Source organism: Enhydra lutris, unplaced genomic scaffold, assembly GCF_002288905.1.
Source record: "Enhydra lutris kenyoni isolate GAN:26980312 unplaced genomic scaffold, ASM228890v2 scaffoldscaffold6, whole genome shotgun sequence".
Taxonomy (NCBI): domain Eukaryota; kingdom Metazoa; phylum Chordata; class Mammalia; order Carnivora; family Mustelidae; genus Enhydra; species Enhydra lutris.
In genome coordinates, this window is record NW_019154090.1 from 31,591,729 (window position 1) to 31,610,387 (window position 18,659).

General features: G+C 41.3%; 2 protein-coding genes across 4 annotated transcripts in view; one reads left to right on the plus strand and one right to left on the minus strand.

Annotated features, from left to right (window-relative positions):
* Positions 1 to 1,326: 1,326 nt before the first annotated feature.
* LOC111141455 (tRNA methyltransferase 6) lies at positions 1,327 to 13,843 on the minus strand. The gene is made up of 11 exons (XM_022494030.1): positions 13,637 to 13,843; positions 9,859 to 9,986; positions 8,565 to 8,674; positions 7,908 to 7,999; positions 7,695 to 7,778; positions 7,301 to 7,425; positions 6,217 to 6,575; positions 5,759 to 5,844; positions 4,846 to 4,948; positions 4,656 to 4,742; positions 1,327 to 3,299 (listed from the first exon to the last, which is right to left on the minus strand). The coding sequence occupies exons 1-11, from the start codon at positions 13,762 to 13,764 to the stop codon at positions 3,108 to 3,110; spliced, it is 1,494 nt and encodes a 497-aa protein (XP_022349738.1). The 5' UTR covers positions 13,765 to 13,843; the 3' UTR covers positions 1,327 to 3,107.
* A 514-nt stretch (positions 13,844 to 14,357) lies between these two features.
* The window catches only part of LOC111141454 (minichromosome maintenance 8 homologous recombination repair factor), a 45,036-nt gene continuing 40,734 nt past the window's right edge, over positions 14,358 to 18,659 (plus strand). For all 3 annotated transcript variants that reach the window (XM_022494027.1, XM_022494029.1, XM_022494028.1), the window contains exons 1-3: positions 14,358 to 14,385; positions 16,615 to 16,767; positions 17,094 to 17,177. In XM_022494027.1, coding sequence (XP_022349735.1) covers positions 16,620 to 16,767; positions 17,094 to 17,177 — 232 coding nt within the window. In that variant the 5' untranslated portion in view covers positions 14,358 to 14,385; positions 16,615 to 16,619. The remainder of the gene's footprint in view (positions 14,386 to 16,614; positions 16,768 to 17,093; positions 17,178 to 18,659) is intronic.

Consider the following 18,659-nt stretch of genomic DNA (forward strand, 5'->3'; position numbering starts at 1 on the left):
GAAAAAAATAAATTGTGCAATCAAAATAATAAAACACAGGGAGTGTAAATATCTTGACCTTTTGTATATGGATTATATCTGAAGGAAACAAACAGTATCTCAAAGAGGTATCTGTATTCTCATGTTCACTGCAGCCTTATTCACAATAGGCAAGATATAGAAACAACCTAAGTGTCTGTTCATGAATGAATAAAGATGTATCTATACACAATGCAACACCAATTAGCTCGATGAGAAGAAAATCCTGCCATTTGTAACAACTTGGATACCGTGAGGGCATGGTGCTATATGAAATAAGTCAAAGAAAGACAAATAATGTGTTAACTTACTTGTATGTGGAATCTAAAAAAAAAAAAAGAAAAAAAAACTCATAAAAATGGAGAGTAGAATGGTGGTTACTGAGGAAATATTGATCAAAGAGTATAAACTTCTAGTTATGAGTAAGTTCTGGAGATCTAATATACAGCATAGTGATTCTAGTTAACAATACTGCATTATATACTGAAAGTTGCTAGCAGAGTAAATCTTAAACATTCTCACCACAAACAGAAATGATAATTATGTGCTGGGATGGAGGTGTTAGCTAAGGCTACGGTGGTAATCACTTTGCAATATATAACAAGTCATACACCTTAAACTTACATGATATTGTCTTTTTTTAAAGATTTATTTTAGAGAGGGAGGGAGCACGTGTGCATACATGAGCAGGGGTGGGGACGAGGGCAGAGGGAGAGGAAGAATCTCAGACACCCCACTGAGTGCAGAGCCTGACGCAGGGCTCGATCTCAAGGCTCTTGAGATCACGACTTGAGGCAAAACTAAGAATCAGATGCTTGACCAACTGAGCCACCGAGGTGTCCCAGTTTACCCAAGGTTATATGTCAATTCAATAAAGCTGGGGGGAGGGGTGTGCTTCACACAACTTTAGTGTACCTCTAAGCTAAAAAATCATCTAATTGGCACCACTGTATATTTCCAAGTATCCTAATCCAGTCAAGAAATAAGGTAGACATCATTGAATGACTTTTGTCTTTATTTTTAGACTGCCACTCATATGAATGTGTTATTAAAGTGTTATTTCACATAATTCTGGTGGCTAGATGTCCAGAAGTCATAGAATTATCCATTCATCTGCTCCAAAGCTGGATGTCCACTTTACAAACAGGACAACAGCATCATGTATTTTGCCGTGTTCTTGACGTGAGTGCACACACAGGAGTGTTTCTCAAGCAGTGGTGCCTGGGCCAGCAGCATCATCTGGAAACTTAGAAATGCAAATCTTCTGCCCACCCCAGACTACTGAATCAGAAACTTGGAGGTGTTAAACAATCCAGATTTAATAAGTCCACCAGGGAATTCTGGCACACACTAAGTTTTCAAGTTTTGAACTAAGCATCAGTCCTCAAAGATGAAGTACATTATATGCAAGAGAAAAAAAAATAACACACGTTAAGGTTAACTTTTGCTGCTGGTACATGACAGGAGTTCACAAGTCAGCTCCAGGGGTGGCTCCATGGGCACACGCCTTGAAAGCGCTGATGTCCAGAATGAATGAAATGAGATGAGCCTTGAAAACTGGATGAATCCCGAGGAGAGGATTTAAACAAGAGCAACCAGTGGAGACCAGCCACTACAGAATCCAGTCTGTGCACACATGCTCTCCTGGACAAACCGGGACAGGTTGTATGTGGGTGGCTACTGTTTGCAAGGACATGTTCAGTGAGGTGTCGATTTGGGCCTGTTTTCTTATACAGACCACGTGTCACAATCAGCTGAAAGCCAGTGATTGCAGCGTCACTGACCCCATCATTAATGTAAATCAGACAACTCATAATAGGAAACACTTTTATTCTTTAAAAGCCATTGTTTTAAGAAAAAGGAATCAAAACTGTACTGGTTGGTGATCACATTGACCATTATCAGGATAGTACATGCTATTAGGAAAATGTTATTTCTTTTTGTCTGAGATGCTCCTTGCTGATCAGCATCTATGCTATAATGATGTCAACGATACACATTACGAGCATATTTAGTGAGCAAGAAAAGGGCCACAGCTTACTCTAAATACTTTCCTTGGCTGTAGCAGATGACCAAATTTGATTAGACATTTTCAGAGCTTAGAAAGACTAACCACCTAATCATGCCAGAGCTTAACAGACCAGCATTAATAATCACCAAAAAAGGCACTTTAAAATACACTTGACAAGGAGTGATGCTAACGCAATGAGAACTGGTCAAAGCCCTGCACTAAACTTTGTCATAGATCATATAAATAGTGCATTCTCTGTTTCCATACGTATATATAAATATATATGTGTGTATAACCAACAACCATAAACACGAGTGTGTCTATCTCTGTAAGTCTCTGGATGGGGGAAAAAAACCTTTGCTGTTTCCTTTAACTTAATAAAACACAAAAATTCTAGGCATTTCACTCGGAACAAAGAATGGGGAGATGGGCAAATTAACACAAAAAAGTACCCTACTACCCCTTTGTGTATTGACCCAAAAAAGCAGTACAATAAATACTCAGAACTTTCCTAAGTTGTCAACTATTAAAATAAAAAAATCTAGTGTTTTAAAAAAGTTTATTCCACTGGAGGGAACAGGAAGGGTATTTTTGGTGCTGTCAATCTCATACACTCACACATCCATATTGCTTCGATTGAAGAGAATGTGGAATGAACACAAGAAATCTCTTCCACAAATTCTTTCTTTCAGTACCCAACTTTTGGATATGTTGTGTCATTCCACTTAGTTTAACGTATAAACGAAGTCTTGTATAAAGATATTTTTAGGATGTCTAAATTCTCAAGATATTTTCACAGAGTACTACAAGTACTTAGAGGATTTTTGTGAAATCAACAGAATTGGCCACATACACACTAGTCCACTGTGTACACCCCAGGCTTGGGTGTTCTGGCTCGATGTACTCATAGACCAAATTTATCTGTTCCAGAGGTGGACAAAAGGCTTACTCGTCCTTCCCAGGAACAAGTGTATAGACTTACTTTTAGAAGATGAGAAAAAAATTAGTGATGGCATTTAAAGTTTAATTACTAACTGTATAACGCCTGAGGAAAAAAATCAGAGCAATTTCTGAAAGGTTAAGAGTCAGACTCCGGGCATTTCCGTTTTTTAGCTGCTGGCTCTTCAGTCTTGTGTGATTCTAAAGTGCTTGCGTTGGATTTGAGACTGGGGTCGGCTTTAAGGTTATCCATGGCGACAGTGAAGCCTGAGAGAAGGTACCCCCCACCTCCGCTCATCAGTAGTTTGGGATGACTTCGATCTGGCAAAACCTAATCAAAACAGAAAGACATTCATGTTTTCCCAAGCAGATAAAGCACATGCTAACAATACACATGCCAGAAATCAGAATTCAAATGACAGAGATTCTCTTGAAGATTTAATCCAATCAATCTCTAAAGAGCACCTTCCTTCACGTGCAGATTAAAGTGTAGAAACTGGTTTTAAGGATTTTCTTCTGAAAAATAAAATTGAAGCTGCTGCTCTCAAACCTGAGGCAAGTTTCTAGTGGCGAACAAGCAAATGTCTGTGTTGTACTCTGGACCTGCACATAGCTTTCTTCCTACTGGCTCCAGGAAGCTTCACGGCCAATAGTGGAGTGTGGGTCCACGGAGAAGTAGCTACTGGACATATCCAGAGCTTCCCTCCCCTGATACCTTGTTAACTCCGACACAATCTCTTCTCTGCTGTTACCATAGCTCAAGAAGATCACTGCCATGTAGGGCGGAGTCTGCTCAGGGCCTCGAGTATCCTGGATCAAAGCAGTAGATGTGCAAGCAGCAAGGCAGGGCCTGTGGCGGCCATGGAGATACTCCCTCAGTTCTCCCTTCAAGAGGGAACCAGCTGTGGGGAGTTCGCGGGGCACAAAGCCTCTAGCTGCTGCTTCTTTGGGATCCTGAGCAGCATGCATACACAGGGAGGCCATGGGCTGCTCCAAGTTGATTACTGAGCATGGGTACCCAGGACCGCAACACTTCTGCCCAAGACAGGGCTCCTTTATTGGGCAAGCTTTGCTCTGGGGTTCCCCATCATCCTGGCTGAGACTTTCTGGAGGCAGCACTGCAGGCTTTTCCTCCCCATCTTCCTTTCTCCCCCTCCTTTTGCAGCAGTCAGACCTCAAACTCGGTCTGAGGGCTTTCCTACCTGGCTCTGCTCCCTCTCCTTCTCCTCTTTCAGAGGCATCTTCCCCCATAAATCCCTTATACTTCTAATTCCATCTTAGCGTATGCCTTCCAGAGGACCTGAACTGATGTTGGACCCACCAGTAAATCCTGAAAATCTGCTGCAAAGACATCTCAGCTGAGAGGGCAGAGTCACTTTCTTGTTGGCCTAGGGATTTTGCTATCATCAGTTATTCCCTCCACAGTGATCTTGAGGCCTTGGAGAAACACGAATCATAACTGTTTGCATTTTAAGTGGCTCTGGACTGGAGTTTCAGAGTAACAGATCCTGACATGAAGGAGGAAAAAGGGTCAGAAGAGCCACGGCACTTTGTCTGAGTTACAAGCAGGAGATTCTTTCATCTGTAGATGGAGATACAGGCATCTACTTAACAGCTTCTGGCACCACTGCAGAGAGCCAGCGACTCAGGAGAGCAGCCCCTTGGAACCAGCTAGAAGAACACGTACCTGGTAATTTCTGAGCCAGGTTTCCGACAGCCTGAGGTTGATGACCCCTCCTCTTTCCCGAAGTTTTGTGTAGCATTCCAACAGGGGCTAAAGGCATAAACAGAATTCTGTTAAGAATGCCTGTGAGGGCTGTAATTTGAGTATTAACACACAGATGCAAGAACTCCCAGCTCTTCCATGTCAGCATTACCTCTTTATACTGACAGTAGACCACAAATGGTCTTGAAGGGGCCACGAAGTCCAGCAAAGACAGCAGGAGTGGAGTGGGATGGAAACGACTAGCAACAATTAAACTGCAAAGAAAACGTTAGACAAATTATTTCTCTCCTCGGCAAGGTAGAGCATAGATTTTAAAATGCATTTAAAATGACCATCTACTGGGATGCCTGGGTGGCTCAGTTGGTTGAGCGTCTGCCTTTGGCTCAGGTCATGATCCCAGGGTTCTGGAATTGAGTCCTGTGTCGAGCTCCCTGCTCTGCGGGGAGCCTGCTTCTCCCTCTTCCTCTGCCACTACCCCTGCTTGTAGTCTCTCTCTCTCAAGTAAGTAAAATCTTCAGAAAAAATGATCATCTATTCATTTGCCATGACTCACGCAAGGAAGAGCTTTAAATACCACATTCTACCAATCCCCCCCAAAATAAAATCATGTGTTTCTAAGAAACACAAAATGAACTAAAAGCTCTCTTGGTGTTTGGCAACTCTAAATAGCACTTAATGACATTCTTGACTTTAAAAAATCATCTGGAAACAAATCCAACATTGTAATTCAGCCTTTGCAGATATCAGAATCTACGTCTCCTGTCAGGTTTTCCTTAGCCTTTACCATTAGCCAGAGTCGTATCAATCTGAATGACCTACCCCTGCATATAGCAGGACCACACAGACTCATCTGATACACCATCACTGGAGACACTTCAAATTTATTCTAGAACTCTGAAACCAACACAATTTCCCACATCCACCAGATACAGCCTCCTGTCTTAAAAAACTCAAGATAGATTTATCATCTCTGCTCTGACTATAATCGAAGCAGACACACGAAGAATTCCGTGTGAAGCAAAGCCCACGGATACCCAGGTATCTGTATTCCTTCATCAACGTACCCATCTGAGTTTCTTTCACTCAGCAGAGCAGCAGCCTCTAAGTGTCTTTTCCTTTGCTCTTCTTGTCTCTTCTGCTTTTCCTGAATCTTCAAGAAGAAAAAGAAGAAATTAGCATACTGAAGTCATTCAATCAGGTTTATGGAAATGATGGTCAAAAATTTCAATGGTATTTATCAACCTGGACTAAAGCAACAGAAGGTCATTCATGAGGAAGCTGGAAACACACAAACCCGTTTGTTATAGAACCATCAGTAAGCTACCTACACAATGCTCCTGGATCCCAAAGCTCCGTCCCAAAGAATACATGACACACGTGTGCACACCCATGCACACATTTTCTCCGTCTGCTCTGATATTTATTATCTTGGGCACTGATGCTCCAAAGCCACACCAAATCTCAGTGCCAAATGAAACTCGGAGAGGAATATTATGAAGGTAGAGGGACTCTTAACACTTACATAATCCTTTTTGCTTCCTCTCTCTTTAGACTCCTTATAGTCTGGATCTTGCGAGACGATTTCCACTGTTTCCTGTTCCGGTGGGTGATGGCTCTCCTGCACTTCTGCCACGTTGTCTTCATTCTCCTGTTCCGAAGTCTGTTTTTCCTCCAGAGTGCCATTACTTTCTTCAGCAGAAGCACCGTCTTTAGGCTCTGAAGATAACATCTCCGCAGAAAATGTTCCATTTAGGAGACTGTCCACTTTGTTGAGTGGGAAATCATAAAGACCACTGAGGAAAGATTTGGGGAATCCAAAACATGCTGTTGCTGCCCGAACAGGTCCACCTCCGGGGTACAGCTGAATAATGGAACCAAAACCTGAAGAGATTAAAAAAATAAAGGTCTGCTGGATGGAGGGGATTCTAGACTCAGGACACCCTTAGGGTCCTCCACTGTAAGAAGACTGAAAGTCTCTACTCTTTGCAGGGGCTGCGGGATAATGCAGCTCCCCCTGGCGGTCGTTTAACCCATGAATATTCCCAATGAAGGAAATAATTCCAGAACACATGAACCTCCACGTGATGCTATGGTAAAACCGTATGATCTTGCAAATTTGGGTGTCACGTGATTGGCGATTGGCTCTCAGCTTTCCCCCAGTCTGAACCTCAATCAGGGCAGTTCAAAGTTCTTACCTGCCACAGGGTTAGAGGGAGGGCAGGCAAACCAGGCTGTGTGCGTTCCTCCAGGACAAAATACACCCCACATAGTCTTCTCATCCAATCCCCTCAATTCTGGCCAATAAAATGAAAACCAGCTATCCAAGAATTTACTGAAATCACTGTCCTGGAGGTCCAAGCCGGCCAAAGGCTTCTTAAACACCCCCACTGATACTGAAGTTGGGGAAAGGGCAACTGCCATCCAGCGGCACCGACACAGCACTGGCTGAGAGATGTGGACTCTGCACGAAGGGTGGTGTGGGCCCACCCAAGCCATTTTGTGAATCTTGCAGTAATTCAGCCTCACTTTCTGTACCCTTACATTTTTAAGCCCTTCTACCCACATCATGGTAGTGCTCTAATGAACCTAAAAATGGTAAATCTTACCTCCCATCCGTTCCATCATTGCACCCAGCACCAAGCCTGCACAGGTTTCCATTACAATCATTTTATTGCCAGCATGGACATTTCCCAAAGTCAACATCTGGGCTAGTGTATCATATCTCATGTGGCTAAGGAAAAAAGAATGATTTGTTTATTTTTAGCTAAGCAGAAGCAGCTATTATAATCATTTTTTTTAAGTTTTGTTTGTTTATTTCATAAAAATTATGTTGATAAGATTATAGATTGTTTTGGAGGCAACAGTAAAAAGAACTTACAATTCATGAGGTAGGAGGACACTTTATGCAGGTGAGCAAGTTTTTCATTTTACTTAAAATCATGACTGTTCTTAAAGATATATTTTCCCCCAATTATACTTTTGAAAGGAAACAAAGCGTACTTAATTTTTCCAGGTTCTCTTGCATAATACATAATTGAAAGAATGCGGGTAGATGGCTTCACAACAGTAATGATGGCTTCATACCTGGGGGAAGAAAAAAGAAGACATCAGTTTTTAAAAACTGGCTTAAAAATACTTTATTTTTAATAATAAACATTTTATAAACCTATAAAGATATAATACTTTCATCCTTTTCGAACAAAATCCACTTACTTCTTTTTCTTCTTTTTTATATATTTATCTTGAGCAAATTCTGTCTTGTCCCGGAATGTTGTACTATTTTCAATTAACTGCTGAACTATTTCCTATAAGAAAAGGAGCAAGCAGATTTCCTGAAACTTTATTTCCATGGAAATGGTAACTTCAAAGGTTTCTTACCCTAGAATGTATCCAAAGGTCTGATTTTCCAGTCCCTTTTCCACAGAAGTCTAAATAAACAAACTGCATTTTTTTTTTTTTACCTCTACCTAGAACTTGTATTAAAATACAAGTACTTTGTAACTGTACTTAAAACAGGATTAAAAAAAAAAAACAAAAACAGAACTACATAATAAAGGGAGAAGAGATATAAAGGAAATTTTCCTTCCTGAAGACACTGGTTGAAAACATTACTGAAAATGAACCAAGTTAAGCTTTGATAGTCACTAAGTTATTAAATTCTCTTTTGCTAATAATATCAGTTGTCACTCACTTACATTCCTGTATATAAGAAATGAAATCTTTCATCTACTGAATGGCATGTACAGATCAAGCTGTTGCTAAGAGAAAAGCAGTATTTTTGTATTTCACCTTAAGTAAATCCTGCTTTAAAATCCAAGCAATTTCCTCAATACCGAACAAAAACAAAACACAACATCCTTTGAATATTACCTCTCCTTTAATGCCTTTGTCCTTTAAAGCTTTTATGTCATCTTGAGTAAGTTTCTGGGATTTCCCATCATCAATTATATTTCGATTATCAGTGCCTGCTTCTTTGGTCTCTAAGGAAGGAAATTGCTTAATGACATTGATGATCTGAAATTATGTAAAATCTTTCTTCTTCTAAGTTCATGTCCACATCCAGCCCATCCTGTACACGCTCTGGCCCCCAATGACCTTTTCTGACCTTTCTTGGCCCCTGTGCTTCAGCCATGCTGCTCTTCTGTTCCTTAAGCACACCAAGCACAGGCTCACTGTGGGGCTTTGGCACCTGCTGCTCCCTCCACTTGTGAGTGCCCTCATGACAGAGGTCTAGCTCCTTTCCAGCCCTTGGACTGAGCTCATCCTCTCAACCACGTCTCATCCAGTCAGCCTCCAGTACACCTCCCTGCTTTACCATCTTCACAGCACACATCACTATCTGCAAGTGTGTGTTTGCTTTTCTACTTATTCTTGGTGTTCCCCACTGCTCTGTACACTTTATGAGATGATTTAGACAATGCCTAATCACGCCTGGCACAGAGTTGGTGCTCAATAAAAATATGGAGGTTAGTTTAAAAGTACTTAATTAACTGGTTTGAACCAAAACTTCAACAGCATTGTAGTTATTTGATTTTAAAAATTAATTATTTTTATTTTTACTAATAAACTATTTTACATACATTTATTTTAACAGATATTGAAATATTTAATTTTAACTAACAATAACCACTAAAATTACGGGGTCTTTGCTATAGGCAAGGCACTGTTAAGAACTTCCCATGTGTTATGTGACTGAAACTGGCTACAGCCTAGGCATTAAATGTATTTATGGCTCCATTTTACAAATGCAGATAGAAGACCTAGAGAAACCAAATAACCTGCCTAAGATTACAAGGCAAGTGATGAAACTGGAATTAAACCTAGTCAGTTAAATTCGAAGCCAGATTCTTAACTGCCTGCAGCTGTTATGGAACTTCGGGGCATTGAAAGGAGTCTACCTGCCCTTACACTGAAGTAGCAAGGATTCTTCTAGGATTAAAAACTTGTCCCAAAGTCAGAAAGCCAGTTAATGATGGGCTGGAGCCAGAATCCAGGTACCCAAAGCCAAAGGCAGACCTTTCTTCATTCCACCAAGCTCCAGTTCTTAGATTACAAGTTTAAATTTCTTTGGGGATAGCCTGAGTTAGCATTTTAGAATTGGGGTCAACAGGTTTCTGATTAGCCAGCTCGAGAGCACCTATTTCATATACCCAAAGTAGTGCACCTGAAGCAGGCTCTTCCTTCTTCTTCTTAGGCTGAAGGCTTCCTCCATTGGTCACTTCAAATGTGGTTCCATAACTATGGCCAATGACGTTATCCAGATAGAACCACTGTTTTTCAAAAGTTACTTTTCTAGGGAAGAAAATGCAATTAGCTGAATCTCATTTGCATTCAGTATAGAAAAAAAAAGTTTAATCAAGTTTATTTCAAAACTGGTCTCCATAAGAATGATCAGCAGCATTACCTCTGAACATAAACTGACAAATGAACTAAAGAGAACTGGGTTGGGGCAGAGACATAAAATTAGTAAGAACATATAAAAACACTGAATTTGGAAGGAGAAACAAGGACAGAAGACCTCCTTCTTCTGAGGCATTGGTCTGGCTCCAATTTTGCACTGACAGGATGTCCAGACTCACAGCTTTGTGGATTTCTTGTACAGCATAAAGGGTCACCGAGACTGCCAGGCCACTGGACACACACCGTCACACTACTTGCAACTCTAACTAGAAAACTCTTGAAACTGAACTATCATTGGGATGACAGGGATTCAACAAATTCCCTGGTCTAACTGGCTATTTTCTTTCAAAATTATCTAGTAAAAACAGAGTTGCCTAGTTGGCTTAGTCAGTAGAGAATGAGATTCTTGATTTCAGGGTCATGAATTCAAGCCCCACACTGGGTATGGAGTCTACTTAACATACAAACAAACAAATTATCTAGTAAAGGCAAATTATATTTACAAGTAAATATCATTGACAATCTATACATTTCGAAATGGTGCTTAACACTGACAATGCTCTACTGAGGATCAGGCAACATCAGCTTTCCCCATTACCTGGATTTTCATATTATCATTTAAAAGGAAAATCCCACAAAAGCAAAAAAAAATTTTTCCCAAAAAAGAAAACTAATATCCACTGAGTGTTGACCAGTGGCTAGGCAGTATGTGCCAGTGTGTTTCATACTTTTTTATTTAATTCTCACAGTAATCCTAGGACATAGCTCCTTCCAGAAGAGCAATCTGAGCTTAGGGAAAAGTATCTTGTCCAAGATTCACAGTTACAAAGTGGAAGCTGGGATTAAAATCCGGGTCTGCCTGACCCCAAAGCCTGCTTCCTTCTACCATACCACAGTCTGCTCCAGAAAAGGCTAATGGATCTCAGGAAGCCCTGCCTAATTTTAGGACATGACCCATGTCTACAGAACTCTGAATCCTGGAAGACACATACTGTTTAATTTTGTTTGTCCCCCACCTACACCTTCTTCTCCTTTCTCTGTGCCCCAGGAGTCTATGACAGATACACAGACCACATCACCCAGACTCCACTGCCAGAACTTTCCCACCATTACTAGACCCTGGGTGCGTCACCATTCTCTGCTGGTTCTCTAAACCTTCCCACACCACTGTATGCGTATGTGTCACATCTTCATTAAATCTCCTCACTTGAGTCATCCGAGCGAACTCCTGTGAGATCCTAAGTGATCCAGATAGGGTCAATTCTTATTCTTTGCTAGGTGCCCAGTTTCTATAAAGTAACAGAATATAACAGATTTTTAAAATATTTGCTGACATAAGTCCAGTCAATTCAGTTGAAACTCAGTTCAGCCCAGACGTGCACTCCATATGCTCACCCCTTGAGCACCCTGGTGCTAAGGAAACACTGAGCTGGGTGGGGTTTACCCTTCTCAAGGCTGGTCTGATATTCAAAGAAGGGTGGGTCGCTCAAACTGATGCGTGGCAAGAGGTCACTGCCCCAGTCAGGAAAATTGGGCCAGGCCGAAGAATGTGATGCCATGTCTTCGCTGAGAAGGAGTGGGATTTGCAGAGTCTTCTCAAAAAGTCAGATTGCTTCTGCCCATCCAGATGCATACAGACCCAAAAAAAAGTGAAGGGAGAATCTGCCCTGGGATGTAGACGAGCTCAGAGGGTCATATACTAAATAAAATGGCAACTAATGCACTGGCTTCTGCCAAGAAAAGTAATGAAAAGTGTTTCCAAAGAAGTATGTCTCGAGTGCTTCCAGAGAACTTTTTGAAATGAAGATGTTATTACCTGCCTTATTGTTAATGGAAAAGCTTTGTCTTAAAAAAAAAAAAAAACCCCACATTAACAACCACGTTTTAAAATTAACCAACTTAAAAGTATGAGAAAGAAAAGGAAGAAAAACCAAAATTTCACCTGCATGGTCATTATACAGCTGTGTAAACTTTGGTATCATTTCATCAAACTTACAAGGACTGTGCTGCACCGCTGTACTTCAATTAAATAGTTTAAATAATTAGCACTGGCTCTTTCCAAAAAATATATACTTGAAGGCTGGCCCATATTTTTAATCAGAAATTCTAAAGAGAAAATGGTGCAGATATTATATTTGTGGACTAAAGGAACCCCCCCCATATTTCTTTGTCTTTACTAAACTGATTCTTCTTTTTTTTTTTTTTTTTTAAAGATTTTACTTATTTATTTGAGAGAAAGACAGTGAGAGAGAGCATGAGAGGGGAGAAGATCAGAGGGAGAAGCAGACTCCCCGTGGAGCTGGGAGCCACATGTGGGACTCCATCCCAGGATTCCAGGATCATGACCTGAGCCGAAGACAGTTGCTTAACCAACTGAGCCACTCAGGCGCCCTCCTAAACTGATTCTTATGCAATAGACTTGGCTGTCACCAGCATGCTGCTTTGGGGACTGTTACTTGACTATTTTCTAATGACACCTGTTTCACTTTAAATACCAATCAACAGTTTGGTTCACAGAGGAGTAAAATAAGTCACCTCATGTGCGCACTAAGAAACTCCCAATCTACCACTACGTGGCCTATGGTCTGCAGAAAGCTGTTCTCTTGACACTGAACTCAACTTATGTCATTGTCAAAAGTACCATAATAACCTAACTCAAAAGAAAGTTTGGTTGTACTTTTCAGAGAATTAATGGAAACACCTCAATACATTTCAGCATTAATGAGCTGTTAGGGGGTAACAACCTCACCACCCCTGCCAAGAAGCTACCAAAAATTCCCACTTTTCTAATATTAAAACAGAGCTGTAACTAATCAACAGGATCAAAAATCAAGCATAATTTCAAGTTCTGAGACCTTGAGCAAACTGCTTTTGAGAAATGTAACTTTCCTAGACCTGGCATCCCTTCCTGTAAAGTGAAGGAACGCTAGAGTGATCCTATGGGCTATGAGAAGTTGTTCTCCAACATTATTACGTCTAACAGTTATTCCAGTTTGGACAGAGAGAAGAGCCTGAGGGACAGAAAAGGTCGGAGAGATTTCGTTTTTTGTGGGATTGATCCTGCTCAGGAAATAGGGACTAAGGCAAGGGAAAAGGCAAGGGAGGGGAGGACCTTGAGAGGCAAGGATATCAGAGGATGATTGATGGGTTCTTTGAGGTAACAGGAGAGAACATCTCACGGACTTGGAAGAACCCTAGGACAGAAGGAAATGTAAGCGTGGGGAGCGGGCACCTGAGCACCCGAGGGGCAAGAATGGGAAAGGGACCCTGTGGAAAGATTGAGAGGGATGTTGAGGGCAGAAGGCCAGATTTGAAATCATGGAAGGAGTACTCTGCGGGAAGACAGGAGTGATAGATGAGACCCCAAGGGCCGAGAATGGGATGTTGGGGGAAAAGACCAAAAGGAAATAACGAAAGAGGAGGTTGGGAATCTACAGAATCAAGAATGGGACTCTGGTGGAAGGGGCTCTGTGGGAAGACCTGGGGGAAGGAGTAACGAGAAAATGGGGACGGGGACCCCTAAGGCCAGCGACCTGACTTACTTTCTCCGCTGGACTTGCACTGCTTTGAACACATCTTCCCGTTTCAGCACCACGAAGTCGCCGTCGCGGATGCGGTGGTCCCCGGGATGCGGTGGCTGTGGGCCCGGCAGTTCTCCTGAGCCCTCCATGGAGCTTAGCCGGTCTCGGGGTTCTGCAGCGTCTCTCCCGCCCCCAGCGCCCCGCCCCTCGTGCTCTGCTGTCGCCGCGGCCAGCCTCACTACCACAAGCCGAGTGGACGCAGAACCCTCCGACCGGCACCGCCCCCACGTGCTGTGCGCCGCTTCCGCTTTCCGGTCGGAACCTCCGGACGGCTTCCGGCAGCCACACGGTTTCCGCCTGGCCGAACTCCCGCATTGGCTGCACTCTGTTCCGCCCCTCTCGTCTCGCCGTTCCTTGGGCGGAAGTTGCGTCACAGGCGCGCCAAAAAAGAATTTGGAAGCCGACGAGTTCAGGTTGAGTGGCTAAACATCTTTCCGCGAGCCTCTGAGGTGTAGGGGGAAACAGGTCCCCGAGCTGCTCCAACAGATGAGATTTGGTCCCTGCGCGAGGACGTCAGGAGGACTGCGACCGAAGGGACTTCGGCTGGAGTCACCCGAGGAGCTCAGACCTCAGTCTCTTCTTGTCCCCATTTGTCTCTCCCCCAACCCCTCTACGGAACGAGGGGAGAGCCAGGCGGGGCGCACCAGCTGCCACCCAGGGCCCTGCCCAGCTGAGAACCGAGAGAGCTCTGGGACCTCTATTTTTTGCAAGTAAGAACAGCGTGAGGAGACCTAAATGAAGTAGGATATTTAACGAAGCACAGCAGACGCCGGGTGGCTCCTTTACTCAGTTTTGCAGTCGTATTTCTTGTGTTTGTGTTGGGATTTTTACTAGCTGTGTTCACTGTTCTCATTTGGGAAAGATACGGTATGTAGCGTTCTCGAAGGGGCGCTTCGTCTTGAGTTTGTGAAGACGGAGTTGGGAGCTCACTACTGCCACCAAATAACTTGAATCTTGATCAGTTTCTTGGGGCTTCAGTTTCCTAACTTGCCATATGGTCTGGACGATTATCAGTTTTGTCTTGTCCCAACATCGTGAACTTGTTTGGGTATTAACTTATTTATTAATTAAATCCCTTCAGACAGATTTGGATACAGTCTTTTGTGAAGAATTGCACCCCAGTGTTCGGATATATATATATTTTTTGTTTTTAATCCTTGGGATAGGAACTGTTTTTAAAAATAGGTTTTATTTTTTAGAACAGTTTTAGTTTACAGAAATAATGGCACAGAAATTGCAGACAGTTCCTTATAATTTTCTCTTCTCTCCCCTCAGCCCGGGTTCCCCTTGTTAACACCCTGCAATAGTGTGCTACGTTTGCTGCAATTAATGGACCAGTATTGGTGCATTATTACTAGCTAAAGTCCAGAGTTTATGTTAGGGTTCACTTTCTGTAGTGCAATTCCATGGGCTTTGACAAATGCATAATATTGTATATCCACCACTAAAGGATCATACAGAATCATCTCACTGCTCTAAATTTGCCCTGTGCTCCACCCATATGAGTTATTTCAAAACCCATTTTATAGGTCACTTATATTTTGAATCTTTGATACTTAGCCAGAACTATCTTGGAGTTTAAAAAAAAATGAGTATCTTGCTATGTACAAAACAAAATGTGAAGAGATAATTAGCAAAATAAAAAGGATTATATTAACAAATACAGGTGTATTATCAAAAAAAACTATTGCATTTCAGCAAATTTATCTAAAAACTAAATTTATCTAGTCAATATTCACCTAGAAATGATCTTTATTCTGTTGTCTTTTTAAGAAGTTAAGGTCCAGAAAATTAACTTCTTTCCCATTTCACTCCTACAGAGAGGAAAGATCGAAATGTGTATGTACTATGTCCCACTCCTATGCTTCTCCAGAAAGGTCTACATTAGTTGCCTATGTAAGAATATCCTTGTATCTCTGATAAAAGTGGATAGGACATGCAGGATTGACTATGTATAAGGGGCTGTGATGGCAATGTATTCCTAGTGTCACAGGTCAGGATATGTTCAGCCAGTGCTGCTCTTTAATAAGTCTAAAACACTATAAACAAGTCATCTCAGTGTTATTGTGTTATTTTCATTTCTATAGTAGGCACTCCTTGCAAACAGGTACAGTACTTTGTTTTTATACCATGAACATTCAGTATACTTGGTGAAGCACCATGGATATACCTTAAAAAGAGATGGGGCCATTTGCAATGATATGAATAGAGTTAGTATAATGCTAAGCAAAGTAAGTCAGAGAAAGACAAATATCATTTCACTCATATGTGTAATTAGAAACAAATGAGCGGAGGTTGTGGGGGGAGAAAAACCAAGAAACAGACTCATATTAACTAGAGAGAACAAACTGATGGTTACCTCAGGAATGTGGGTCAGGGGATAGGTGAAATAGGTGATAATGGGATTAAGGAGTACACTTGTTGTGGTGAGCACCAGGCTTGTATGGAAGTGTTGAATCACTATGTGGTACATCTGAAACATACTACACTGCATGTTAACTAATTGGAATTAAAAAGAAGGAAAAAAAGAGAGATGGGAATTAGAAGGATATCTGCAGAATGTTTGAAGCTACATCTCATATTACCATAGTGTACACTGTTGCAGGCCTGTTTGCTAATCTCAAACTAGAATACATTAATTTTTGGGGTGCGTGAGTTGCTCAGTGGGTTGAGCCTCTGCCTTCTGCTCAAGTCATGATCTTAGGCTCCTGGGATTGACCACCGCGTCCGGCTCTCTGCTCGGCGGGAAGCCTGCTTCCCCCTCTCTCTCTGCCTGCCTGTCAGCCTGCGTGTGATCTCTGCCTGTCGAATAAATAAATAAAATATTTTTGAAAAAAAAAAGTTTTAGAATACATTAATTTTCTCTTATTTACTATGTTAATACATTTTGAGCACTGTTTTTACTGTTATTTTGATGAAGATTTTTTTCTTAGTCTTAGAAAATATGAATGGAGACTATAGAGGCAGAGGATTTGGACGAGGAAGATTTCAAAGCTGGAAAAGAGGAAGAGGTGGTGGGAGTTTCACAGGAAAATGGAGAGAGAGAGAACGTAGACCTGACCTGAATAAAACCACAAGAAAACATACTTCTGGTAGGGGAGGTCAAATATTGTTCAACTTTTTTTTCCCTCAAGAGGGAAAGTATGTCTGTCCTACAAAGTAGTTTAACTTAAATTTCAGTCTTATTTGATGTTATTCATTAAAGTAGCATTTAACCGTTAAGATAAAATATTTTTACTGAAACGTGTAACTTAACCTGTAACTACTATATATTTTGTCAGCTTTTCATTGCTGGAAGGAGAAGCAAATTGGAAAAAAATGTAATATATTTCTACTGACATAGCTCTTGCTTCGACAGCACATATACTGTTTCTGCTAACATAGTATTCTGAGGGTTTTTTGTTTGTTTGTTTTTCAGAACAAACCCCACAGTCTTTGCTACTGCAATCAACATTGGACCAATTAATACCCTATAAAGGCTGGAAGCTTTATTTCTCTGAAGGTAGAGTTAAAAGTGCAAAAAGTACCATAAATTCTATTTTCATAACTTGTCTTTGGACAGCTCATATTATTAAAATTCACTTGGCTTACTGATAGGTACCACCTTCTTTATTTTAGTTCACCCAAACAAATCATGTTTATTTCAAGAATATTTTTAGGTTTTATATGAGGAAAGCAGAAACCACTCTAAGTATTTCAAAAAGAGGATGTAATACAGGGAATTGAATATACAGATGGAAGTCTAAAAGAGCAAAGGGGGAACACTGAGGTAAGCCCCCAGATAATAGTAGCTTCTGGAAGCAGCAACCATCCTTATGGCTGAGGGTACAAAAGGTAAGAAGTTCTGAGGTTGCCAGGACCTAGGAATTCAAAGGAAGGGCTGTTACTTCATCCTCTGAGGGCACCCTGCAAAGCTGTGCTTGGACCTCTGAAGGTTACCCTTCACACCTGTGCTCAGACCACCACAGTGAATGAAGCTGCTTGTGGCTGGTAGCTCTGGTGGGAGGACTACATGGCTGATGTGCAGAGCTGGAGGCTGGAACTACAGCTATTTTCTGCAGCTGGAGAGATGCTGAAAAGAATTAGAAACAAAAATAGAATCCTTTTTTGTTGCCACCTTCCAGTCTTTAAAGTGCCTTCAGTTGGCAAAACCTAGAGGAAATCTGGGAAATGCGCTGTGCAGATCTCGATCATAGCATCACAGAGCAGAAAATAGAACAGCAGGCTTGGAATGGAGAGACCATCAACAGTGGTTTGTGTAGAAACACACTTAAGGGATCTCCCTTTTAATAATCAAGAACGTCAGCTAACATCATATACCTGTTTTTTTGGTTTGGAGACTAGCCTTTTCTGCATTCTTAGAGTTTCTGTGTTATATCTTTTATTAGTTATGGGTTACATGGTCATATATATTTGTGAGTTATTTTCCCACTAGATTGTGTACTTCTTTAAGGCAAGGATCTTGGCCCATAGCAAGCATTCAGTATTCATTTGGTGAATGAATAAAGCGCTTTACAAATGTTTTCTGTATTGAGAGTCGGGTTTTTTTTTTTTTCTTTTCTATTATATACACACATGTGTTTCATAAGTAGTCTGTCTTTTGTTGCTTTAGGATGCATTAGCTACCAGCACCTGCAATATGTGCCTAGCAGTTAGCCCAGAACATTAGAAGTGATCTCTAGACTGGTCCTAAAGATGAGTTCAGGGGCTGCCTTAGGTTTAATCATCTGTACTTACAAACTGCTTCACAGTATTATTTCTCTGTGGAAGACCAATTTGAAAATGTTCTAGAACTTTACCCTGTAAAGGTTTTAGGAACAGAGTGAAGTGTAGTGATCTCTCTCCCCTGATTTCAGGATGTGGCAGTTTGGACTAGTAGAATTTACTTTGTAAAGACTTACTGTCTTTATCTCTGTTTCTGAGTAAGAATTTATTAATCATGTGTCTAGCTTTGGCTTTGTTATAATTATATATATATAATTAT